At 39.9% G+C, this 27812-nt stretch overlaps 1 protein-coding gene across 1 annotated transcript in view; it reads left to right on the top strand.

Annotated features, from left to right (window-relative positions):
* The window catches only part of ftsj3 (FtsJ RNA 2'-O-methyltransferase 3), a 51330-nt gene that overhangs the window by 1397 nt on the left and 22121 nt on the right, over positions 1 to 27812 (top strand). Inside the window, exons 3-11 of the mRNA XM_061883051.1 lie at positions 3226 to 3272; positions 6028 to 6107; positions 9062 to 9161; positions 12307 to 12501; positions 12580 to 12695; positions 18431 to 18535; positions 20399 to 20499; positions 20579 to 20662; positions 24471 to 24626. Of these exons, the coding sequence (XP_061739035.1) occupies positions 3226 to 3272; positions 6028 to 6107; positions 9062 to 9161; positions 12307 to 12501; positions 12580 to 12695; positions 18431 to 18535; positions 20399 to 20499; positions 20579 to 20662; positions 24471 to 24626 (984 nt within the window). The remainder of the gene's footprint in view (positions 1 to 3225; positions 3273 to 6027; positions 6108 to 9061; positions 9162 to 12306; positions 12502 to 12579; positions 12696 to 18430; positions 18536 to 20398; positions 20500 to 20578; positions 20663 to 24470; positions 24627 to 27812) is intronic.

Here is a 27812-nt window from a genome sequence, read left to right as displayed (position 1 = left end):
TTTTTTAAACAATTTGAAATATGGACTCGTCAGACCACAGAACACTTTTCCACTTTGCATCAGTCCATCTTAAATGAGCTCGCGCCTGAGTAGCCGGCGGCGTTTCTGGATGTTGTTGATAAATGGCTTTCACGTTACATAGTAGAGCTTTAACTTGCACTTGCAGATGTAGTGACCAACTGTATTTAGTGACAGTGGTTTTCTGAAGTGTTCCTGAGCCCAAGTGGTGATATCCTTTAGAGATTGATGTCGGTTTTTGATACATTGCCGTCTGAGGGATGGAAGGTCACGGTCATTCAATGTTGGTTTCTGTCCATGCCGCTTACGTGGAGTGATTTCTCCTGATTCTCTGAACCTTTTGATGATATGGAGCGTAGATGTTGAAATCCCTACATTTTTTGCAATTTTTAAACTGTTTGACTATTTGCTCACGCAGTTGTGGACAAAGGGGTGTACCTCGCCCCATCCTTTCTTGTGAAAGACTGAGCATTTTTTGGGAAGCTGTTTTTATACCCAATCATGGCACCCACCTGTTCCCAATTAGCCTGCACACCTGTGGGATGTTCCAAATAAGTGTTTGATGAGCATCCCTCAACTTTATCAGTATTTATTGCCACCTTTCCCAACTTCTTTGTCATGTGTTGCTGGCATCAAATTCTAAAGTTAATGATTATTTGCAAAAAAAAAAAAAATGTTTATCAGTTTGAACATCAAATATGTTGTCTTTGTAGCATATTCAACTGAATATGGGTTGAAAAGGATTTGCAAATCATTGTATTCTGTTTATATTTACATCTAACACAATTTCCCAACTCATATGGAAACAGGGTTTGTACGTTCAGGGTTAAGAAGGGGTTAAATTAGACCAGACCTGGGCAAACTAAGGCCCGGGGGCCACATGCGGCCTGTTAGGCTTTTCAATCTGGCCCACCGGACATTCCCCCAAATTTTTTTTAGATCTTTTAAGATGGAAATTTTTGCCGCCATTTTGATGTGCAATGATGGTTTCTAATGACCGTAAGTCTTTAACTATACAAAGTATTTCAATGTTTGGAATCTGCTCTTTTGCATGATATTTTAGTGACTAGTGTTGTCATTCCCCAACCCGGGTTGGGGAGGAGACCCTGCCCCAAGTGGAGGAGTTCAAGTACCTAGGAGTCTTGTTCACGAGTGAGGGAAGAGTGGATCGTGAGATCGACAAGCGGATCGGTGCGGCGTCTTCAGTAATGTGGACGTTGTACCGATCCGTTGTGGTGAAGAAGGAGCTGAGCTGGAAGGCAAAGCTCTCAATTTACCGGTCGATCTACGTTCCCATCCTCACCTATGGTCATGAGCTTTGGGTCATGACCGAAAGGATAAGATCACGGGTACAAGTGGCCCAAATGAGTTTGGGTCTCTCCCTTAGAGATAGGGTGAGAAGCTCTGCCATCCGGGAGGAACTCAAAGTAAAGCCGCTGCTCCTCCACATGGAGAGGAGCCAGATGAGGTGGTTCGGGTATCTGGTCAGGATGCCACCCGAACGCCTCCCTAGGGAGGTGTTTAGGGCACGTCCAACCGGTAGGAGGCCACGGGGAAGACCCAGGACACATTGGGAAGACTATGTCTCCCGGCTGGCCTGGGAACGCCTCGGGATCCCCCGGGAAGATCTAGACGAAGTGGCTGGGGAGAGGGAAGTCTGGGTTTCCCTGCTTAGGCTGTTGCCCCCGCAACCCGACCTCGGATAAGCGGAAGAAGATGGATGGATAGTGTTGTCCCGATGCCAATATTATTTCGGTACTTTTCGATACTTTTCTAAATAAAGGTGACCCGGAAAAAATGCATTGTTGGTTTTGTTTTAACAAAATATCTTAGGGTACGTTTCAGAGGCGGTATGGTACCGAATATGATTAATTAGTATCGCGGTACTAGGGGCTTCACGGTGGCAGAGGGGTTAGTGCGTCTGCCTCACAATACGGAGGTCCTGCAGTCCTGGGTTCAAATCCAGGCTCTGGATCTTTTTGTGTGGAGTTTGCATGTTCTCCCCGTGAATGCGTGGGTTCCCTCCGGGTACTCCGGCTTCCTCCCACCTCCGAAGACATGCACCTGGGGATAGGCCCCTCCCACTTCCAAAGACATGCACCTGGGGATAGGTTGATTGGCATGTGTGAATGTTGTCTGTCTATCTGTGTTGGCCCTGCGATGAGGTGGCGACTAGTCCAGGGTGTACACCGCCTTCCGACCGATTGTAGCTGAGATAGGCGCCAGCACCCCCCACGACCCCAAAAGGGAATAAGCGGTAGATAATGGATGGATGGTACTATGCTAATACCCGTATAGCGTACAACCCTACTAGTAACTATGATAATCTACGTCACAGCAGCTCAGACGAGGCATCAAGCAGTGTGGGTGGGAAACATTTCCATCCATCCATCCATTTTTCTACCGCTTATTCCCTTTTGGGGTCGCGGGGGGCGCTGGCGCCTATCTCAGCTACAATCGGGCGGAAGGCGGAGTACACCCTGGACAAGTCGCCACCTCATCACAGGGCCAACACAGATAGACAGACAACATTCACACTCACATTCACACACTAGGGACCATTTAGTGTTGCCAATCAACCTATCCCCAGGTGCATGTCTTTGGAGGTGGGAGGAAGCCGGAGTACCCGGAGGGAACCCACGCATTCACGGGGAGAACATGCAAACTCCACACAGAAAGATCCCGAACCTGGATTTGAACCCAGGACTGCAGGACCTTCGTATTGTGAGGCAGACGCACTAACCCCTCTGCCACCGTGAAGCCCGGAAACGTTTCCACTGAGTGTTTTCAGAGCCTGAAATGTGGGTGTCAGGGACAGATGCAGAAGGAGATTTTTACAAGAAAGTTCTTAAAGTTGTGTGATTTATCAGATGTATCAGATTGTGGATATTTTTTTATCCTTCGCGTGCATATTTCGTCGTTTGTTGCATTTGGCTTAATTGTAAAATATGTGGATGGAGAGGTGTGTGACTTTCATATTTTGCCAATATTCAGGGTTTTATCGTTCATAGAAACATTTTAAATTCCATTCCGAGGAGAAAAAATGCTTTATTTAAATAAATATGTTATTTATAAAGCAAGATCAAGTATCATTGGCAAATTTTCACCTTGGCACACATATATGTGTCCTCTTTTTGGAATTTCACAATATGGTCAGCAGAGTTAAATTGTTATAATTGTGATGACGTCACATCTATCTCTTTACAGGCTGCAAGTGGCGTCCAAATTTATGCCTGTTTCAAGCCTGGTTATAGGTGAGTCCCTCTTTTAAACCAGTGTTTTTCAACCACTGTGCTGGGATACAGTCTGCTGTGCAATGGGAGATTCTGCAGTTTCACCTATTTGGGTTAAAAATATTTTTTGCAAACCAGTAATTATAATCTCCAAATAATGTGCTATTGTCTAGAGCAGGGGTCACCAACCTTTTTGAAACCATGATCTACTTCTTGGGTACTGATTAATGCGAAGAGCTACCAGTTTGATACACACTTAAATAAATTGCCAGGAAAAAGCCAATTTGCTTAATTTACCTTTAACTCTGTTATTATTAATAATTAATGATATTTATCTTTGTGGAAACACTGATCCTCTTAATGATTTCTCGCAATAAATATATATTTTTGATGACTTGTTTTAAATAGGTTAAAATCCAATCTGCACTTTGTTAGAATATATAACAAATTGGACCAAGCTATATTTCTGTCAAAGACAAATCATTATTTCTTCTAGATTTTCCAGAACAAACATTTTAGAATAATTCGAAATATTTAGAAATAAGATTTAAATTTGATTCTAAAAATTTTCTACATTTGCCAGAATAATTTTTGGGAATTTTAATCATAAGTTTGAGGAAATATTTCACAAATATTCTTCATCGAAAAAACTGAAGCTAAAATGAAGAATTAAATTAAAATGTATTTATTATTCTTTACAATAAAAAAATAAAAATTACTTGAACATTGATTTAAATTGTCAGTAAAGAAGAGGAAGGAATTTAAAAGGTAAAAAGGTATATGTGTTAAAAAATCCTATAATTGTTTTTAAGGTTGTAAAAAGGATTTATTTAAACAATTGATGACCAAGTCTTTAAAATATTTTCTTGGATTTTCAAATTATTTTTGAGTTTGGTCTCAATTAGAACTAAAAATGTCGAGCAAAGCGAGACCAGCTTGCTAGTAAATAAATTAAATTTAAAAAATAGAGGCAGCCCACTGGTAAGTGCTGCTATTTGAGCTATTTTTAGAACAGGCCAGCGGGCGACTCATCAGGTCCTTATGGGCGACCGCGTTGGTGACCCCTGCTCTAGAGCTTGGCAGAGTAACCATGTTATACCATACCAGTAGGTGGAAGTCGGTAGTTAATTGCTTTGTAGATGTCGGGAACACGTCGTGTGAAACGACGATGGTTTGTCTTGATCACAATATGCAGGCGACAGCGGGAGGCAGAGTGCAGGTAAAAAGGTGTCTAATGCTTAAACCAAAAATAAAAAAAAAGGTGGGTGCCCCTAAGAAAAGGCATTTAAGCTTAGGGATGGCTATGTAGAACACTAAAACTGAACTGGCTACAAAGTAAGCAAAAACAGAATGCTGGAAGACAGCAAAAACCTACAGCGTGTGGAGCAGAGGCGGCGTCCACAAAGTACATCCGTACATGACATGACAACAATGTCCACACAAAAAAAGATAGCAACAACTTAAATAGTGCTGATTGCTAAAACAAAGCAGGATAGCGCTCAAAGCAAGACATGAAACTGCCACAGGAAAAGCCACCAAAAAAGGAGCACAAGACAAGACCTAAAAGACTACACACGGGAAAACAGCAAACAAGTCCAAATAAGTCAGGGCGTGATGTGACAGTACACCTACTTTGAGACAAAAGCTATAGTGATGCATGCTTGCTTATGCTTTAGAGTCATATCCAACAATTGCAACGACTTTTTATTGTCAACTTAGTTTCGTTTTTTAATGATTTCTGCTGCTGGTGTGCCTCTGCAATTTTTCAATGAAAAAAATGCACTTTGGCTCAAGAAAGATTGAACAACACCGTTTTAAACAATCATCATCATTTCTTGTTATTCCTTTCATGAAAATGCATTTATACATGCAACATAGTGAAGTAATTTATATTTATATAGCGCTTTTCTGTAGTGACTCAGCAATTTTACATAGTGAAACCCAATATCTAAGTTAGATTTAAAGCAGTGTGGGTGGCACTGGGAGCAGGTGGGCAAAGTGTTCTGCCCAAGGACACAACGGTAGTGACTAGGATGGCGAAAGCGGGGATCGAACCTGGAACCCTCAAGTTGGTGGCCCGGCCATTCTACCAACTGAGCTATACAGTTCACACTTTCACTGTTTTTTTGTTTCTTATACATTTCCATGATCAGAAAAGAGCAGATAGAATAATAATAATTTTATATCGGTCCCCTATTTTAACATAAATGATTTTTTATGACTTTATCACTCTTCCCTCCACCAACACCTGGACTCCAACATACTTTTGAATTTTTGTTAAAGCATTTTCACAATGACACGTCCAGTCAAAATCAAAAATCAGTTTGCTAAAATGCCAGTTGTCTTTTTCTGTAACTCTTTTCATATTAAAAAAAATTTATTGCAACTTTTTAAGTGTTTTTTTTTTTTTAAGAGAATTCCATGCTTTCACACCAACAACAGATGAGCACATTTGTTTCAAATTTGTTCACACTTCTGAATGTTTAAAGTCATACGGCCTTCTGTGGTTTTAATCTTCAGACGTGAACACGAATAACTTTTGTAAGTCCTTTATTTCTAGCGTTGAACATCACTAATAGAGTATGAAAATCTTAAATGTCTTTTAATTTTAATAATCCTGACCTAATACAGAGTGTATTTGTGAGGCCTCTGTATCCTACTTTAAAAATAATACGAACTGCTCTTCTCTGTAAAAGAAATAAAGGACATTGTACAATTGTATTATAATTCCAACCTTGGTGTGTCAATTGTAATTTCAAGTGCAATCTCCTTTTAGGTGTGGACCTGGTGCCCATCAAGCCTATCCCTAATGTAGTGACCCTCCAAGAAGACATCACAACAGAAAAATGCAAACAGGTAAGTCTCTGCTGCCTTGTCAGAATTCTCCCGAGATGATGGAGTCGATACGGTATCGTACATTGTAAACATTAGTAAAACAGAGGGTGAGATAACTCCTGGAAAGGACTGGCTTAAAATGGCCAAAGGTATAGATGTGTGTGTCCAAGTTAAAGGAAACATCAGGCTGCTGTTCTGATGGATTTATTACAATCTTTGCATGCTGGGTAACGTTTGCTGTGGTCTGGAACAACATGGCACACAAGCAACTATCAGAAATGCAGCCAATTCTACATATAGGTAATGTGTCATGAGACATGCAGATATCAATTAAATACACTGAGGACATAAGTAAAGGAAATGAAATGAGCTTGTATATACTTGCAAACGAGGTATAATGATCCTAACCTAAATAGAATTTTAGCATGGATTATCTTGCAGTCGTGTACTGACCAAACATGCCTGATTAGCACTCCCAACAAGTCAATAATCAATCAATCAATCAACATTTATTTATATAGCCTTAAATCACAAGTGTCTCAAAGGGCTGCACAAGCCACAACAACATCCATGGTACAGAGCCCACATAAGGGCAAGGAAAAACTCACCCCAGTGGGACTTCGGTGACAATGACTATGAGAAACCTCGGAGAGGACCGCATATGTGGACACCACAAGGAGGTGTTGAATAATCCGTATCTTTATTAACAAGCTAAAACACTCTGCCAAGTCCCTTTAGTGCCCTCACAAACGATCAGAAATCACATGAATCCTTAACTTTTACAACCATATTGCTGCAATAATAAACATTTAGAAATTAAAACCCACTTACAATACTGTACATTAGCATCAGCAAAGGAGCAGCTCACAAGAGGCGAGAAGTGGTGTGTGAGGGGAGGGGTCGTGTGTGTGTGTGTGCTCTTGGAATGGATGCCACTGAAATATGTCTGCTTTGGCATCTTTTTCCAGAGAAGTTTGTGTTTAATCACAATTGAAAATTTGCTGTGGGACACAATGAATGAATGAATTAATTAAACTCAGTGACGTGTTTGGTGCGATCCAAATGTTTGCAAATAAAGGGGTTCATAAATGGAGGTTTTGCTGTATTAGTCACATTTTGGTAAGACAAATTCAGAGGTACAGTTGTGATCAAAAGTATTCAACCCCCACACAATTTTGGTGTTTTAGCAAGTTGGACATTTATTCCGTATTTTGTTTATAGTCATATAAACAAAGAGACAAATGCAACTTAAATTGTAACACTGTATTTTACAAAATACCAAAAAAGGAAATTTTTCTTAATACCTCATTGTCAAAATGATTCAACCCCCTAGTTCCATGCATCTTTAGTACTTAGTAGAACACCCTTTGGCAGTAATGACATCCTTCAAAGGTGATACATAAGCGGACACAATCTTCTTGCAAGCATCTACAGTATTTTAGCCCATTCCTTTTGGACAAAGGCCTCCAGTTCATTGATATTCTTGGGCTTGTGTGCTGCAACTGCCTTCTTCAAGTCCCACCACAGCTTTTCTAGAGGATTTAGGTCTGGCCACTGTGAAGGCCACTCCAGAGTCTTCCAGCCCTTCTTCTGCAACCACTCTGATGTTGATTTGGAGGTATGCTTGGGATCCTTGTCCTGTTGGAAGGTCCAACGTCTCCCAAGCCTCAGCTTCGTCACTGACTTCATGACATTTGCAGCTAATATATCCTGCTAGGAAATAGAATTCATAATGCCTTGAACGCTCTGGAGATTCCCGGTACCTGAGGCAGAGAAACAGCCCCAGAGCATGATTGACCCCCCACCATGCTTAACAGTAGGCAAGGTGTTCTTCTCTTTGTAAGCTTCATTTTTTCTCCTCCAGACATAACGTTGATTCATAGGCCCAAAGAGTTCCAGTTTTGTCTCATCACTCCATAGAACAGTTTCCCAAAACCTTTGGGGTTTGTCCAGAGGATTTTTGGCATACTGGGGTCTATTTTTCATGTGCCTGGTAGTCAGAAGTGGGGTGTGCGTGGGAGTTCTGGCATGGAGGCCTTCATCTCGTAGTGCGCGCCGCATTGTCTGGGACAAAACCTGCGTTCCCCCCTCTGCAATGTCCTGTTGTAGTTCCTTAGCTGTTACCCAGGGGTTTTTCACCACTGTACGCTTCAAATACCGGACAGCAGTTGCACACAGCATCCTCTTTCTACCACGCCCAGGTAGTGTTTCCACTGTGCCTTTAGCTTTAAACTTGTGAATTATGCTCCCAACTGTGTCTCTTGGAATGTGTAATGTCTTTGCTATTTTCTTATATCCATATCCTTTCTTATAAAGAGGAATGACCTCCTCTCTTGACTTCTTTGACCACTCCCTGGACTTCACCATGTTGCAAATACACCATTGACCATCTACAAGAAGCTGAGCGTCACAGTCTTTTTCAATCAGTTTAATTGTTGCTCGTTATGGTTCTAATCACATCTACAGGTGTTTTCAACACCTGATTGAAAAGACCTTATTCAAATTCTGTTCTTAAGAGTTCTGATCTTCAAGGGGTTGAATCATTTTGTCAATGAGATATTAAGAGAAATGACACTGTTTGGTATGTTACAAAATACAGTGTTACAATTTAAGTTGCATTTGTCTATTTGACACATCTTTATTTGATATGACTATAAACAAAATACGGAATAAATGTCCGACTTGCTAAAACACCAAAATTGTGTGGGGGTTGAATAATTTTGATCACAACTGTACAACTTTATGTCCACGTATTGAAGCTGAGCTGTTGTGTAGCAAAACACAACTTTTAAGTTTCTTTTCCGGCACGTCATTTCCTGTTTCAATTATTTATGGATGAATAAAATTGACGCTTTCTTCCTGTATCAGATCTTTCAATTATGTATGCTGACATGAGCCCTTTTGTGCCCGTTTACATGCGTGAGTCCTCTTTAAATGGTGCGTTCAATGGCATTCTTTTTTGATCCCCACGCCAGGCCCTCAAAAAGGAGCTGCAGACGTGGAAGGTTGATGTCGTGTTAAACGACGGAGCTCCAAATGTAGGAGCCAACTGGCTACATGACGCCTTCTCTCAAGGTACTGAACACTACAACACTTAGGGGTGTAACGGTACGTGCATTTGTATTGAACTGTTTCAGTACAGGGGTTTCAATTCGGTTCGGAGTTGTACCGAATCAGTTTCCACACGGACATTTTAAGTAGCGCACCGCACGTTGTGTAAACAATGCACACCGAGGCACAACACACGGCATGCTAGCAGCGACCGGGCTACAATAGACTGACCATAACTCCTCTTTTCACTGGAGATGTCCTCTTTTGCAGGGCTGTCCGGGTGGAGTTTCTTAAATGCTTCAAGTGTCCGGCATTTTAAGTTAGGGTTGCGTGTATTTTCAATGTATATTTGGGGTTAAGAGGGCGTTAAAAACAAAACAAATTGTGCACGCAGCAGCATTCGTGAGGGAGGGGCAGAGACAGCGAGAGAGTTATGATAAACGTGCATGCGTCGCCAGGCTCTGCTTTTGAACCATAGATTTATCAGATTTTATTTTTTATTATCTATAGCAGGGGTATCAAAAGTGTGCCCCGGAGGCCAATTGCGGCACAAAGCTAATGTTTTAAAGGCCCACGGCACATTCTAAAAATACTATTAAAATAAACAAAAACATAACAAATGTGAAATAAAAAAGCTTAAAAGTTAAATGTAATTTAGATAAAGTTGCAATGTTGACTAATAAAACAAAGCTGTTTTTTTTTTTTCTTTCAAACATTGTTTAAAACATAATATTGAATCAAAGTCAATGTTATTATGAATTATTGACCTATCCAAGGTTCCCATTACGTCACATCAAATATTACACTAAGAAAAATATTTTTGGTGGAAGATTTTGCAAATTTGGTATATAAATAACAAAAAAAATTATATTTTGTTGTTTTCTTACTGTACCGAAAATGCACCGAACCGTGACCTCTAAAACGAGGTACGTACCGAACCGACATCTTTGTGTACCGTTACACCCCCAACAACACTACATTTCAGCAACCAATTTATTTCTGTATACTAGGGTTGTCCACGTACCAATGTTTTGGTACCGGTACCAAAATGTATTTTGATACTTTTCTAAATAAAGGGGAGCACACAAAATGTCAGTCTTTATTTTAACCAAAAATCTTTGGGTACATTAAACATATTTTTATTATTGCAATTTAGTCCTTAAAGGGGAACATTATCACAATTTCAAAAGGGTTAAAAACAATAAAAATCAGTTCCCAGTGGCTTGTTGTATTTTTTGAAGTTCTTTCAAAATTTTACCGGTCTCGGAATATCCCTAAATAAAGCTTTAAAGTGCCTTATTTTCGGCTCTCTGCGAAGACACTGGCCATTTCCCTGTGACGTCACACAGTGCTGCCAATGTAAACAAACAATGGGAATACCACAGCAAGATATAGTGACATTAGCTCGGATTCAAACTCGGATTTCAGCGACTTAAGCGATTCAACAGATTACGCATGTATTGAAACAGATGGTTGGGAGTATGAAAATATTGAAGAAGAAACTGAAGCTATTGAGCGAATTCATAGTCATAGCATGGCCGAATAGCTGCGTTAGCATCGCCGGTAAAATGTGCGGACCAAACGATCAGGACTTTCGCATCTTTTGACACAGGAGCAAATTAAATCCGTCGATTGGTAAGTGTTTTTTTTCGCTTTAAATGTGGGTGGAAGGAAACGTAATATAGTTGCAAATGCATCTACAGGTTATCCATACATCTCTGTGCCATGTCTGCTTTAGCACCGCCGGTAAATAGCATGTTAGCATCGATTAGCGTAGCATGTTAGCATTGATTAGCTGGCAGTCAACATCAACAAAACTCACCTTTGTAATTTCGTTGACTATCGTTGCAAATGCATCTGCAGGTTATCCATACATCTCTGTGCCATGTCTGCCTTAGCATCGCCGATCAAATGTGGAGACACTCTGGCACATTCAATGGGGGTCTGGTGGCAGACACTTTGGCATCTTGGGGCCAGTGGTGCAACTTGAATCCCTCCCTGTTAGTGTTGTTACACCCTCCGACAACACACCGTCGAGGCATGATGTCTCCAAGGTTCCAAAAAATAGTAAAAAAACGGAAAATAACAGAGCTGAGACCCGGTGTTTGTAATGTGTTGAAAATGAAAATGGTGGGTGTGTTACCCTGGCGACGTCACATTCTGACATCATCGCCTCCAGCGCGATTAACAAAAAGAAGTTTAATTCGCCAAAATTCACCCATTTAGAGTTCGGAAATCGGTTAAAAAAATAGATGGTCTTTTTTCTGCACCATCAAGGTATATATTGACGCTTACATAGGTCTGCTGATAATGTTCCCCTTTAAATAAAATAGTGAACATATAAGACAACTTGTCTTTTAGTAGTAAGTAAACAAACAGACTCCTAATTAGTCTGCTGACGTATGCAGTAACACAGTGGTTCTCAACCTTTTTTCAGTGATGTACCCCCTGTGAGATTTTTTTAAATTCAAGAGTACCCTCTAATCAGAGCAAAGCATTTTTGGTTGAAAAAAAGAGATAAAGAAGTAAAATACAGCACTATGTCATCAGTTTCTGATTTATTAGATTGTATAACAGTGCAAAATATTGTTAATTTGTAGTGGTCTTTCTTGAACTATTTGGAAAGAAAGATATAAAAATAACAAAAAACTTGTCGAAAAATAAACAAGTGATTCAATTATAAATGCAGATTTCTCCACATAGAAGTAATCATCAACTTAAAGTGCCCTCTTTGGGGATTGTAATAGAGATCCAACTGAATTCATCAACTTCATTCTAAACATTTCTTCACAAAAAAAAAAGAAATCTTTAACATCAATATTTATGGAACATGTCCACAAAAAATCAAGCTGTCAACACTGAATATTGCATTGTTGCATTTCTTTTTACAATTTATGAACTTACATCCATATTTTGTTGAAGTATTGTTCAAAGAATATATTTATAAAGGAGTTTTCAATTGTTGCTATTTTTACAATATTTTTTTAAATCTCACGTACCCCTTGGCATACCTTCAAGTACCCCCATTTGAGAACCACTGCAGTAACATATTGTGTCATTTAAACACCTATTATTTTGTCAACATTAGGAGGGACAAACTGTTGAGTTATTTTCCCAGGGTGCATCAGCCATCAGTCTAATTCCTCTGAGTTCTTCCTCTCCCTCCCAGCTAACCTGACCCTCATGGCCTTGAAGCTGGCCTGTGACTTCTTGAGCAAAGGGGGCACCTTCGTCACCAAGGTCTTCCGCTCTAAGGACTACCAGCCGCTGCTCTGGATCTTCCAGCAGTTCTTCAAGAAGGTGCAGGCCACCAAGCCCCAGGCGTCGAGGAACGAGTCCGCTGAGATATTTGTGGTTTGCCAAGGTCTGTGACACTTTGCGCTTTTGGATGCATGGCCGTTTCATTTTTAAACTTATTGTTATTTTTTTGTCAAATCCTCAGGTTTCCTGGCACCTGACAAAATAGATGCCAAGTTCTTTGATGCCAAATATGCATTTAAAGAGGTGGAGGTGCAGGCCAAAACTGTGAAGGACCTGGTTCCTACCAAGAAGCCAAAGGTTTGTGTATGACAGTGGTAACCCTAAAACACAATCAGTGCACCAATTGCCAGTGCCTGGAAATCCATAGCAGTTCTCAACAATCCTAATTTTCAGTAGTGGTAATAAAATTGTATTTGTTTATTATTAGGATTAAAATGTGTTTTAATTAGGGCTGGGCAACGATTAAAAATTTTAATCAAAGTTAATCACACTTTTTCTCTGATTAATCGCGATTAACTACATTGTATACACAAAGCCCAATAATGAATTCAAAAGTAGTGTGTAGTGCACCTTTATTGGAATATTCTCCCACATGAACAAAAGCGCCAAAACATTTGTTGTGCAAACACAATTTAAATCAGTCCTTGTTAAACAGTAGCAGTTAAATAGCATATTTGATGAAAATCAACTCCAAAAATGTAAATAAAAACATTTAAGCTTATTGCCACTGCCAGGGTATTTAAGTTATTCTGTTTGTTATGGAAAATAAATATAATCTACATACAAATCTCTGAGCCACAATCATAACATCCGAACAGGCAATTTCTGAGGTAACAGCAGAAACATTTTTTTTTTTTATGTTTAAAAAACCTATATTATAGGTAGTGGGCTGTTTTAGGGAATTTTTGATCAAATTGTCCGTGGTAGCAATATTAATAATGTTGTGTTTATTCTGCGTAGTGCACTTAAAATAATTATGACCATATCTAGGAATTGATATAATGGGAATTTTCCGATTGTTTGCTTGGTGCTTTGATAAACTGAAGGCATCATATACATGGTACTATATTGTGATGTTATGAGCCAGGGGAAAAAAGAACTACCCTACCCAGCATGCAACAGGAGTGAGGAGCATGTATAGGTTGTGTCGCCATGACGGCATCTTGTATGTTGTGATATGCACGCTCTGAAAGCAAACGTTAAGAAGTCAGCCAACACTCCTGGTCTGCATTATTCATAAATAGACAGACAACACATATACTCCGCTGCTTCACAGGCCGCTGGATGTAGCCGGCAAAGTATTCCCATGCTAGCTAGCCGGTCTAGCAAGCACGCCTCATTCAGTCCAAAACGGCCTGTCTATCCACATTCAGAATTGTCTGGCGGTCGTAAGTGATCCCGGAGTGACCACGCTGTAAGCCAGCCATGACATTGGCAAAATTGTCCGGTATTTTTGCCAAATGTTCCATCTTTACCAAGAGCTCCTCCACACCAGAGCCCGTCCGGGCGCCGCCATCTTTATAAGAAAAGGCATTAACAAAATAAAAGCATGTAAATAACATACGCAGATGTGCGATAAAATAATTGTCGGCGTTAATAAATTGATGAGTTAACTCGTAATTAACGCATTAATTTGACCACCCCTAGTTTTAATGTAACATTTAACAGTGAGCTGTGCTTTCTAGTTGTATATCTATTTTTTTAACATTTGCTTCAGCTATCGAATATTAAACTAATGGAGTAATCTATCGATAATTGTAGTTGTTTGATTAATCGGATAAAACAGACTTTATAGCAGGGGTCGGGAACCTTTTTGGCTGAGAGAGCCATGAAATCCAAATATTTTAAAATGTATTTCCGTGAGAGCCATATAATATTTTTTAACACTGAGAACAACAAAAAGTGTGTATTTTTAAGTAACACCAACATTTTTTGAGTATAATAAGTCTTGTATTATTTTTAAAAACATTGTTATTCTTAAGCTAACCAATAATAAATAAAATACTTCTTACCATTAATGCGACTTCATGAACAGATCCGGTCAAAAACGGGTGGATGGATTAAAATGCAGGGGAATGTTTTATATTTTGAATTTTATTTTTAACTCTGATTACCAGTGGAAATAATAATTTCTTATAGTGTTAAGCAATGTCAGTTAAGATTAATCTGAGAGCCAGATGCATCAATCCAAAGAGCCACATCTGGCTCTAGAGCCATAGGTTCCCTACCCCTGCTTTATAGTCTCAATTTGTAATTTAGGGAAAATAGTTCTGGCTGCCATAAACTTCATTACCTTATGTTTAGTGATTATTTATCTTCTAGTTATGTTCAAATTTAACTTTTTATTTTATTTTACCTTCTATTTTATGTTAACTTTGATTATGCTGTCCAGATTTGATCAGTTTGTATTAGTACACTTATTCAGCCTGTTGTTCACTATTCTTTATTTATTTTAAATTGCCTTTCAAATGTCTATTTTTGGTGTTGGGTTTTATCAAATAAATTTCCCCCAAAAATGAGACTTATTCTCCAATGCGACGTATATATGTTTTTTTCCTTCTTTATTATGCATTTTCGGCAGGTGTGACCTATAGTCTGAAAAATAGGGTATGACATTTTGTCCATTTTAAAAGGTGAAGGCAAAAACAATTAACTATGTTTATGTATTTTAAAAAAACAACAGTTAAAATAGCAGCAATGAAAGCAAATAAAACAAAATTTAACTTCCTCAAAAAGAAAATAAATGTTTTGTGATGTTAAAAAAGCTGCACACATTTTGAATTATATTTTTGAATCATTCTTCAAATGTTGACTACTTAATAGATTGTATGTTAAATCTTATGATGCCTCTGCATTGGTGTCCGCCTTTGTTATTCTGCTTTTGTTTTTACAACATTGCAAATAGACGCTCCTTTCAAACGTACTTGAATTGATGGAGACAAACTTTAGCTGGCTGACTTTGGCTAAAATGATAGTAAAATCTATTTTTCACACAACTTTGTCTCTAACTACTTACGGTATCAAGGTGGAAGTTAGACGTCCGACATCACGTCTCCGCTTTAAATGCGGACGTATCACAGATGTACTGCCGTAAAAACAAGGTCTGCTGTGCATAATGAGCAAGGTGTTCATGTTTTTAAGAAGAATAAGAGGAAATATCCTCACACATTACATGTTATCACTGGCCATGTTTCTGCGAGAGAAGCACTTTAGCCCATAAAAACACGAGTGATGACGTCACGACTATTTTCCACAATAATAGTCGGTGACAAATGTTATTGTTGCAGCCTTAGTTAACATTAAGAAGCCAATTAAAAGCTCTGGAAGCTTTTGCAGTTATTTTGCTGATCAGAGTGTGAACCAGATGATTAATGTGACATAATGCCAAAGAAAAAGGAGACCAGGCTAAGTTGATCCTTAGATGCTGGCTCAACTGACGTCTTGGCGATCTTACACAAAGATAAGCACATTTTTGTGCCACTTATGTGGCTTAAGCTGCTCCACTGTTTTGTATTCATGAAGCACTCCCTGATGATTGTGTAGTTGTCAGTAGGAGAGAACATGGAAAAGCTTGATTTGATGTTTTCCAAGGTCACAGGGATCAATACTTGGACCAAAATTGTTCAATCTCTATATAAACATTTGTAAAGTAAGAAAGGACTTAAAGTTAGAATTAAATGCAGATGATACAACTGCGTTTTGTTCAGAAGAGAACACACAGAAGCTAACACAAATAACAGAAGAAATGAACAAAGTAAACAGATGGTTTGACAAAAACAGACATCTTTGAATCTCAGTAAAAATGAAATAATGTTATTTGGTAACAGTAGAAGGGAAAGTCAAAAACAAATAGACGGAGTAGACATTGAAAGGGTAAAAGAAAACACATTTCTGGGTATAATAGATGATAACATGAACTGGAAATCTCGTGTAAAAAAAATAAGCATGAAGTAGCAAGACGTGTCAATGAATAAAGCAAAACATTCTGGATTAAAAAAAATCACTTCATATTCTGTACTGCTCTCTAGTGTTACATATCTGAGTTACTGTGCAGAAGTATGGGAAATAACTACAAATGTGCGCTTCATACACTAACTATGTTAGAAAAAATATCAGTTATTTTAGGATATAATGTTGGATATAGAGAAAATACAAACACTTTATTGAATCACACATATTGAAATTCAACGAGTTGGTGCATTTGCAAACAGCTAAAATTATACAAACTATGACCTGCTAGCCAAGAATGTACAACAATTCTTCTCAACAAAAGTGGAGAAATATAACCTTAATTTAAAACATTTGTACAACACTTAAAACCTATCAGTGTGTGGAATTAAATGATGGAATGGTTTAAAGGGGAACATTATCACAATTTCAAAAGGGTTAAAAACAATAAAAATCAGTTGCCAGTGGCTTGTTGTATTTTTTGAAGTTTTTTTCAAAATTTTACCGGTCTCGGAATATCCCTAAATAAAGCTTTAAAGTGCCTTATTTTCGGCTCTCTGTGACGTCACACAGTGCTGCCAATGTAAACAAACAATGGGAATACCACAGCAAGATATAGCGACATTAGCTCGGATTTCAGCGATTCAAGCGATTCAACAGATCACGCATGTATTGAAACAGATGGTTGGAGTATGAAAATATTGAAGAAGAAACTGAAGCTATTGAGCGAATAGCTATTGACGCTATTAATAGCCATAGCATGGCCGAATAGCTGCGTTAGCATCGCCTTTCGCATCCTTTGACACTGGAGCAATTTAAATCCGTCGATTGGTAAGTGTTTTTTTCGCATTAAATGTGGGTGGAAGGAAACCTAATATAGTTGCAAATGCATCTGCAGGTTATCCATACATCTCTGTGCCATGTCTGCTTTAGCACCGCCGGTAAATAGCATGTTAGCATCGATTAGCGTAGCATGTTAGCATCGATTAGCTGGCAGTCATGCCGCGACCAAATATGTCTGATTAGCACATAAGTCAAAAACATCAACAAAACTCACCTTTGTGATTTCGTTGACTTTATTGTTGGAAATGCATCTGCAGGTTATCCATACATCTCTGTGCCATGTCTGCTTTAGCAACGCCGGTAAATAGCATGTTAGCATCGATTAGCGTAGCATGTTAGCATCAATTAGCTGGCAGTCAACATCAACAAAACTCACCTTTGTGATTTCGTTGACTTAATCGTTGCAAATGCATCTGCAGGTTATCCATACATCTCTGTGCCATGTCTGCCTTAGCATCGCCGGTAAAATGTGGAGACACTGGCACATTCAATGGGGGTCTGGCGGCAGACACTTTGGCATCTTGGGGCCAGTGGTGCAACTTGAATCCCTCCCTGTTAGTGTTGTTACACCCTCCGACAACACACCGTCGAGGCATGATGTCTCCAAGGTTCCAAAAAATAGTCGAAAAAACGGAAAATAACAGAGCTGAGACCCGGTGTTTGTAATGTGTTGAAAATGAAAATGGTGGTTGTGTTACCACGGCGACGTCACATTCTGACGTCATTGCCTCCAGCTCGACGAACAGAAAGGCGTTTAATTCGCCAAAATTCACCCATTTAGAGTTCGGAAATCGGTTAAAAAAATAGATGGTCTTTTTTCTGCACCATCAAGGTATATATTGACGCTTACATAGGTCTGCTGATAATGTTCCCCGGAAATCAAACAAAGCACCAATATGATTCAGTTTAAGAGACTGTTCATAGTACACAGAACAACAATTATGATGAACATCTTGAATCTTTGTTTTTTCTTTTGAGATAAAGATTATGTATTTAATATGTGTTTACTTACTATGGTGTTTTATTTATTTAGTCACTGTTCTGTTACAGAGAACAAGGAAATGGGATAAAACTGCTATAATATGAAAAGTGGTAGGATTGAATAATGCTCAGCTTCTGCTGTCATGAAATAACAGGAAATATGAGATGCATTACATTGTATGCATGATCCAGATGAACTGAACAGTCTAATTCCTGGAGATGTTGCGGTTTCTAACGCCGATGCTCTTTTTGTGCCTCAGGCGGAAGGATACACAGAAGGTGACCTGACGCTCTTCCACAGTGTATCTGTTACCGCCTTTCTCAAAGCTGAAAACCCCGTGGACTTTCTGGGCAAAGCCAGTGAGGTGAGTGCATCTTATTTTTACACATTCAGCTTCACAATGGGACTGCTGTATTCTGCAAATAACGTTGATTATGATTTTAGTTTGAATTTTTTACTGAAAATTTTGACGGTGATACACACACACACACACACACACACACACACGACATGTTCAAGGCTGTGGTTTTAAAGAAACATATTGTTTATTAATAAAGTGTTTTTAGCAACTTCGTGGTTCTCTTACTTTGGACTATGTGCATCGTTGATTTTAAAGGAACATATTTCTTGGACTACAGAGTGCAAGCCGCACCAAATAAATTTTATTAAGAAAAAATGTTTTACATATTAGCTTTTCCGTACTGTAAGCCACAGATATATACATTGTGAAATGAGCTATTTTTCACAAATATTTTGTAAATGTTTATTCACATACTTTAACGGTTTCCAAACGGTGTCTGTGACACAGCAGTAAAACGGCCGATCAAACAAAACAGAAGTCATCGTCCTGGAGCCACTAGCTGCGCAAGCTAGTTCTCCAATCAGCTAAACAGACTCAATACCTCCGGGGTGACGTTTTGGTGAATTTACTGAGGAATTTGTGAAAGTGAAGCAATAAAAAAATAATGCCATTGTAACACAGACACTCGTAAACATGTTAGCATATAAGCTAATGCTGACGACGCTAGCTTGCTTACATTACGACAGCACGTACAAATGTGTATGTAAACACTCCTAGAGACATACACATGGGACGCTTTAGTAAGTAGGAATTGTTTTAGTTATATTGTAAAACTTACCATGCTGTGAGTGATGGATTGAGATACGCTATGGACGATAATATATCTGGCACGGAACAGGAAGTACATTGTCCACCCCTATGGCGCCATAGGACAAACATTCAATCAATCAATGTTTACTTATATAGCCCTAAATCACTATTGTCTCAAAGGGCTGCACAAACCACTACGACATCCTCGGTAGGCCCACATAAGGGCAAGGAAAACTCACACCCAGTGGGACGTCGGTGACAATGATGACTATGAGAACCTTGGAGAGGAGGAAAGCAATGGATGTCGAGCGGGTCTAACATGATACTGTGAAAGTTCAACCCACAATGGATCCAACACATTCGCGAGAGTCCAGTCCAAAGCGGATCCAACACAGCATTAACATTAACACCTTTTCAATGTCTCTGCCGGCGTAAAATGAAAACTACTTTTTGATTATGAAACATAACGGCCGTCGGTAAAGAACAATTCATAAATTAGCCGCACTATTTCATAACCCGCACGGTTCAAAGTCTTGGAAAAAGCAGCGGCTCATAGTCAATAAAATATGGTAGCGTTGAGGCTTGCGTACTCGCTGACGTTTTCATGTTAAAATGATGTCGGTTTTAGAACATCAAGTGTTTTCAGAGCACAGGAAGTGCTTATAAGCTGTGTTGATGGTTTATAAAGACTTTCAATCCAATCCACTTTATTTGTATAACACATTTAAACAACATAAATGTTTCCAAAGGGCTGCGCAACAATGTTAAAAACAATTCTCAAATATTATCCTTAATGCCACCAATGACTGAATAAAAAATGAAAACAATGTAAAAATAAATATGATTAAAAACGATTTTAAATTCATATGTTCATTTAAAAAAAAAAAATGATAACATAAATAGTGTCTCTTTGAGAGGGGGCTTTGGAACGTAACCCCCGTAATAATCAAGGAAAGACTGCATAATCATTATTTTGAGGCTAATCTTTATCTAGTTCTGCTTCAAAGAATCTTCTGTCGTTCTTCTTTTAAAACTAATAATTAGATTGACTCAAGGTCGCTATGTTTAGTGTGACTGTGCCTGGATTGTCACCTTCAACCCTGTTGTTCCTCCTAGATGACCTTTGACAACCCAGACCTGGAGGATCACTCCACCACCAGCGACGAGATAAAGGAGTGTTGTCGGGACATCAAAGTTTTAGGCCGCAAAGAACTCCGGTGAAACCTTTCTCCTTCCCCTTTCAGCTGTTCTTTAGGCCGAACATGCTTGTTCCTTAATGTTCTCTTAAACCCGCAGCCTGCTGCTGAACTGGAGGACCAAGATGAGGAGGTACTTGGCCAAGAAACTGAAGGAAGCCAAGCAGCAGGACCAGGGTATCAGGTACAGGTCGTCGCCAAAGTCTGCTCTTTGTTTTTAGGGGCTTCTCGAAAGCACATGTTTTTCATTCCTGATTTATGGTACTTTACACCACAAGTGTCCCAACTATTTCCACCAAGGTTAGCAGAAGAAAAACTCAAACGATGCGGGGGCCATTTGGATCTTTCTCAATCAATCAATGTTTATTTATATAGCCCCAAATCACAAATGTCTCAAAGGACTGCACAAATCATTACGACTACAACATCCTCGGAAGAACCCACAAAAGGGCAAGGAAAACTCACACCCAGTGGGCAGGGAGAATTCACATCCAGTGGGACGCTAGTGACAATGCTGACTATGAGAAACCTTGGAGAGGACCTCAGATTTCAGTCCCCCCTCTCTAGTCTCTAGGGGACTGAAAGCAATGGATGTCGAGCAGGTCTAACATGATACAGTGAAAGTTCAATCCATAGTGGCTCCAACACAGCCGCGAGAGTTCAGTTCAAGCGGATCCAAGACAGCAGCGAGAGTCCCGTCCACAGGAAACCATCTCAAGCGGAGGCGGATCAGCAGCGTAGAGATGTCCCCAACCGATACACAGGCGAGCGGTCCATCCTGGGTCCCGACGAGCGGTCCATCCTGGGTCTCGACTCTGGACAGCTAGTACTTCATCCATGGTCATCGGACCGGACCCCCTCCACAATGGAGGGGGGGACATAGGAGAAAAAGAAAAGAAGCGGCAGATCAACTGGTCTAAAAAGGAGGTCTATTTAAAGGCTAGAGTATACAGATGAGTTTTAAGGTGAGACTTAAATGCTTCTACTGAGGTAGCATCTCGAACTGTTACCGGGAGGGCATTCCAGAGTACTGGAGACCGAACGGAAAACGCTCTATAGCCTGCAGACTTTTTTTGGGCTCTAGGAATCACTAACAAGCCGGAGTCCTTTGAAGGCAGATTTCTTGCCGGGACATATGGTACAATACAATCGGCAAAATAGGCTGGAGCTAGACCATGTAGTATTTTATACGTAATTGGTAAAACCTTAAAGTCACATCTTAAGTGCACAGGAAGCCAGTGCAGGTGAGCCAGTATAGGTATATATGTATGTATATATGTATATAAAGGTATATACAGTATAGGTATGTATGTATATATGTATATAAAGGTATATACAGTACAGGCGTAATATGATCAAACTTTCTTGTTCTTGTCAAAAGTCTAGCAGCCGCATTTTGTACCAAATGTAATCTTTTAATGCTAGACATGGGGGGACCCGAAAATAATACGTTACAGTAATCGAGGCGAGACGTAACAAACGCATGGATAATGATCTCGGCGTCTTTAGTGGACAAAATGGAGCGAATTTTAGCGATATTACGGAGATGAAAGAAGGCCGTTTTAGTAACGCTTTTAATGTGTGACTCAAAGGAGAGAGTTTGGTCGAAGATAATACCCAGATTTTTTACCGAGTCACCTTGTTTTATTATTTGGTTGTCAAATGTTAAAGTTGTATTATTAAATAGAGGTCGGTGTCTAGCAGGACCGATAATCAACATTTCCGTTTTTTTGGCGTTAAGTTGCAAAAAATTAGCGGACATCCATTGTTTAATTTCATCAAGACACGCTTCCAACTGACTACAGTCTGGCGTGTTGGTCAGCTTTAGGGGCATGTAGAGTTGCCCCTAAAGTTTAAAAAACCAACCCTAACCCTAACTGTATCATAAAATTTGAATACTGTGATAAAGTCCTTTTATTTTTTTGTAATGCAACTAAAAACATGAAAATGTCATACATTCTGGATTCATTACACATCAACTGAACTATTGCAAGCCTTTTATTATTTTAATATTGCTGATTATGGCATACAGCATGGGTGTCAAACTCTGGCCCCCGTGTAATTTCACTTGGCCCTTGAGGCAATATCAAATTAACAGTAGAGCCGGGCCGCCGCTGTAACACCACATTCACCGCTAACACTCTCGATTTTCCCGAGAGTCTCTCGAAGTTCAGTGCCCCTCCCTAATTTCATCCCGGACAACAATATTTGGGGTGGGCTTTAAAGGCACTGCCTTTGGCGTTCTCTACAACCTGTCTCCACGTCCGCTTTTCCTCTATACAAACAGTGTGTCGGCCCAGTCACATAATATATGCGGCTTATACACACACACACAAGTGAATGCAAGGCATACTTGGTCAACAGCCATACAGGTCACACTGAGGGTGGCCATATGAACAACTTTAACACTGTTACAATTATGCGCCACACTGTGAACCCACACCAAACAAGAATGACACATTACGGGAGAACATCCGCACCGTAACACAACATAAACACAACAGAACAAATACCCAGAACGCCTTGCAGCACTAACTCTTCCGGGACGCTACAATATACACCCCCTGCTATCACCAAACCCAACCCCACCGCCGAAAAGAGGCATTCAATTATTTAAATTTTATTTGATATGCCATTGATATTTTTTAATTATTATTATTAATTGAAACTTGATTTTGCACGTCACTATAAAGTTATATAAGCCTTGCTTGTTCAATATTCAATGCAAAACTTGTTTGGGTCCCTATTAAAAAGGTTAATTTGTTCAACCTCGGCCCGCGGCTTTGTTCGGTTTTAAATTTTGGCCCACTCTGTATTTGAGTTTTACACCCCTTGCATACAGCTTAAGAAAACTCAAAAATCCATCCATCCATCCATCCATCCATCTTCTTCCGCTTATCCGAGGTCGGGTCGCGGGGGCAACAACCTAAGCAGGGAAACCCAGACTTCCCTCTCCCCAGCCACTTCGTCTAGCTCTTCCGGGGGGATCCCGAGGCGTTCCCAGGCCAGCCGGGAGACATAGTCTTCCCAACGTGTCCTGGGTCTTCCCTGTGGCCTCCTACCGGTTGGACGTGCCCTAAACACCTAGGGAGGTGTTTAGGGCATCTGAATTTTTTTTTATGTTTCCTCAGACCAAGTAAAAAAAAAAAAGAGATAACAGCAAAACAAAATAAAACGTTTGAAAATGTCAATTAATGCACTCAGTACTTTGTTGGGAATCCTTTAATTTACGGTAGATTTATCGTAATTGAGAGAAAAAAATTTAAAAAACAATATTAAATATTAATAATTATTGCAGCATTTAAGAAAACATTTTGATGAAAATCCTAAGAGGGCACTTATCTCTATTGATGTGAACAAAGCTTTTTCCCTCATTCAGTAAATTATTTTATTTATTTTTCTTGATTCAGAAAATTTTATTTTATTTTTCATACAATGTATTTTTCCGATTATAAGTCGCTACGGACGAAAATGCATAATAAAGAAGGAAAAAAACATATATAAGCCGCACTGGAGTATAAGTCACATTTTTGAGGGAAATGTATTTATTCTGCCATTTGTGTGTGACGATTGCTGACATTTTCTTTGTCTCTTCCGCGAATGAGATAAATAATTGTATTTGATATTTTACATTTTCTTCGTCTCTTCCGCGAATGAGATAAATAATTGTATTTGATATTTTACATTTTCTTCGTCTCCTCCGCGAATGAGATAAATAATTGTATTTGATATTTTACGGTAATGTGTTGATAATTTCACACATGAGTCGCTCCCGGAGTATAAATCGCACCCCCGGCCAAACTATGAAAAAAAACTGTGACTTATTGTCCGAAAAATACGGTATGTGTGAAACAAGACCACTGCAGAGGAGCAATGTTTTGGTTACGAATAAATGAATGATGCTTGAACGCTGTCTTATTTTATTTCTACAAAAAAAACACCTTTTTCCCTAGTGGCTACCTGGCTGACTAACTGTGTCTGTTCATCTCCAGCTTGAGTTCCGACGAAGCGGAGGGCAGCTCGGACGACGAAGCAGACAAGAAGAAGAAGAAGAAGGAGGAGGAAGGGGAGGAGGAGGAGAACGAGGAGGAAGAAATGGAGAAGAAACTCGCCGAGCTGAAATCGGAGGAGGTGGCTGATCTTAAGCGGTATGACTGTTTCAAGTGTTGCATCACTCTCTGCTCTTAAACCTGGAGTTCCACCACATTTCATGCAGGAAGTCGCACAAAAAGTTAATTCCGTGAGATTTTGGTCAATCCCGCCATTAGTCGAGATGTTCCGATCAGGATTTTATGTTGCTGAGTGAGATCAGTCACATGTATAAAGAGTATTATGTATTTACACTAACAATACCAACACACTATTGAAACTACTTCTTTATTCTCATTATTTGATCAAAATAGTACACAATAACTAAAGTACATCTTTTAAATCCTCTGGTTTGGCCCTCAAAGTCCTCCTGTTACGCCTCGTCCTCCAGTGATGATAATACTTGTAAGAAACATCGACGTTATTACCTTAGTGGAGCGGCTCCACACTGTGTATGAACATACGCAGCTATGAGCCTGGGGACCACAAATAAAGTGTCAGCCCGAGGGGGTGGCGGAGCTCGATTGGTAGAGCGAGGGTTCCAGGTTCGATTCCGCCGTCCTAGTCACTGCCATAGTGTCCTTGAGCAAGGCATATTACCCACCTGCTCCCAGTGTCCCCCACCCTGGTGTAGATAGATAGGTCTTTGTCTTTGCACAAGTACAACGAAACTTTGTTTTCAGCACAAACCCGTTCAAGATTAGACAAACAAACAGTGTACAGTAGAGCTGCGCGGATAGGCAATTATATCATCCGCATCTCCAAAGTCGTCATCCACCCGCCGTCCACCCGAACCAACATTTTATCAGGACCGTACCCGCCCACCAACCGCCCGCTGATATACATTAGAGGTTGGCCACCTTTACCACTCACAGAGCTATTTAAACCTGTTTCACAGAGTAATGATGACAACTGGAGCCGCTAACGTTCCCGCGACTATCCAATAGCGTTCATCCTGATTACAAAAATATGGGCGTGTCGTGAAGCCATTGCCTTAGACACCCTCAACAACATGTACTTACCGATTCTTAGTCCGGCAACATGTTGTGTGCAGTTTCCGCAATTACATGTTCAAGATTGGAAGGCATACTGGGTGATACAGAGTACACTGATGGTTGTGATATAAACAACTTTAACACTTACTAATATGCGCCACGCTGTTAAGCCACACCCAACAAGATTGGCAAACAAATTTCGGGAGAACATCCTCACAGTAGCACAACATAAACGCAACACAACAAATACCCATAATCCTTTGTATTCATGACACCCCTGAATATATTTTACACCCCCCGCACCCCCAACCCCGCCCACCTTACTGACGCACGGGGGGGGGTTGCTGCTAGAGGTGTATAAAATAGTCAGGAAGTGTCATGAATACAAAGGATTATGGGTATTTGTTGTGTTGCGTTTATGTTGTGTTACTGTGAGGATGTTCTCCCGAAGTGTGTTTGTCGTTCTTAATTGGTGTGGCTTCACAGCGTGGTGCATATTACTTGGAGCGTTAAAATTGTTTATATCACAACCATTAGTGTACTCTGTGTCACCCAGTATGCTTTGCAGTCGTGTGCGTGTTGCCGCGGAAACCACACACAACATGATGCTGAACAGACAAGCAGATCGTACATGTTGTAGTAGGCGACAAAGCCAATGGCTTCATAGCACGACCTAATACTTATTATCCGGGTGACTACCGGCAGTCTTTCAGGAGAATAATAGCGTTTCTTATTATCTTCTTCGCTTTATGACACGGGTCCTAAATGGCTCTTTGAATGGCAAAGGATACCGATCATAGAACCATGCAAATCAAATATTTCCGGATGGTTCAACCGCCACCCGCCCAAATCTAATTAAAATCTATTTTTTCGGCATGTCAACCGCCCGAGTCCGCGGATAAACCGCAAACCGCGCATCTCTAGTGTACAGGGTTACAGAACAGGAACGCTGATGGGTCGCCACAAGGCGCTCCGTAAAAGATGGGGAAAAAGGTAAAATGTTGGGGGCGGATGAGTAAAAAAAAAAATACAATCTAGACTGGGAAAAAAACCTCCATAGCAAAGCACATACCGTATTTTTCGGAGTTTAAGTCGCTCCGGAGTATAAGTCGCACCTGCCGAAAATGCATAATAAAGAAGGAAAAAAACATAGAAGTCGCACTGGGGTATAAGTCGCATTTTTTGGGGAAATTTATTTGATAAAACCCAACACCAAGAATAGACATTTGAAAGACAATTTAAAATAAATAAAGAATAGTGAACAACAGGCTGAATAAGTGTACTTTATATGAGGCATAAATAACCAACTGCTATGTTAACCTAACATATTATGGTAAGAGTCATTCAAATAACTATAACATATAGAACAGGGGTGCCCACACTTTTTCTGCAGGCGAGCTACTTTTCAATTGACCAACTCAAGGGGATCTACCTCATTTATATTTATTTATTTATGAAAGAGACATTTTTGTAAACAAGTTAAATGTGTTTAATGATAATACAAGCATGTGTAACACAAATAGATGTCTTTCTTTCACGAAGACAAGAATATAAGTTGGTGTATTACCTGATTCTGATGACTTGCATTGATTGGAATCAGACAGTAATGATGATAACGCCCACATTTTCAAATGGAGGAGAAAAAAAGTTGTCCTTTCTGTACAATACCACATGAAAGTGGTTGGTTTTTGGCATCTAATTCATCCAGCTTCCATACACTTTACAAGAAAAACATTGGCGGCAAATTCCGTAGCTTGCTTGATTGACATTCACGGCACCCGAGGGTCTTGTGAGATGACGCTGGCTGCTGCCAGTTCATTATTATGAAAAAATGACAGAGAGGAAGGCGAGAAACACTTTTTATTTCAACAGACTTTCGCGCCGTCCCTTCCGTCAAAACTCTAAAGGCCGACTGACTGCACATTTCCTATCTTCACAATAAAAGCCCTGCTTCATGCTGCCTGCGCTAACAAAATAAGAGTCTCGGAAAGCTGGCGTGCACAAGTGATGTGCACGCCAGCTTTCTGAGGGATCGCTTGTGCACGCCAGTTTTCCGAGACTCTGTATTTAGTTAGCGCAGGCAGCATGAAGCAGGGCTTTTATTGTGAAGATAGGAAATGTGCAGTCGGCCTTTAGAGTTTTGACGGAAGGTACGGCGCGAGAGTCTGTTGAAATAAAAAGTGTTTCTGGCCTTCCTCTCGGTCATATTTTCATAATAATGATCTTGCAGCAGCCAGCGTCATCTCACAA

The sequence above is a fragment of the Nerophis ophidion genome, linkage group LG22, assembly GCF_033978795.1.
Source record: "Nerophis ophidion isolate RoL-2023_Sa linkage group LG22, RoL_Noph_v1.0, whole genome shotgun sequence".
Taxonomy (NCBI): Eukaryota; Metazoa; Chordata; class Actinopteri; order Syngnathiformes; family Syngnathidae; genus Nerophis; species Nerophis ophidion.
This window is presented reverse-complemented; position numbering and strand designations above follow the sequence as displayed.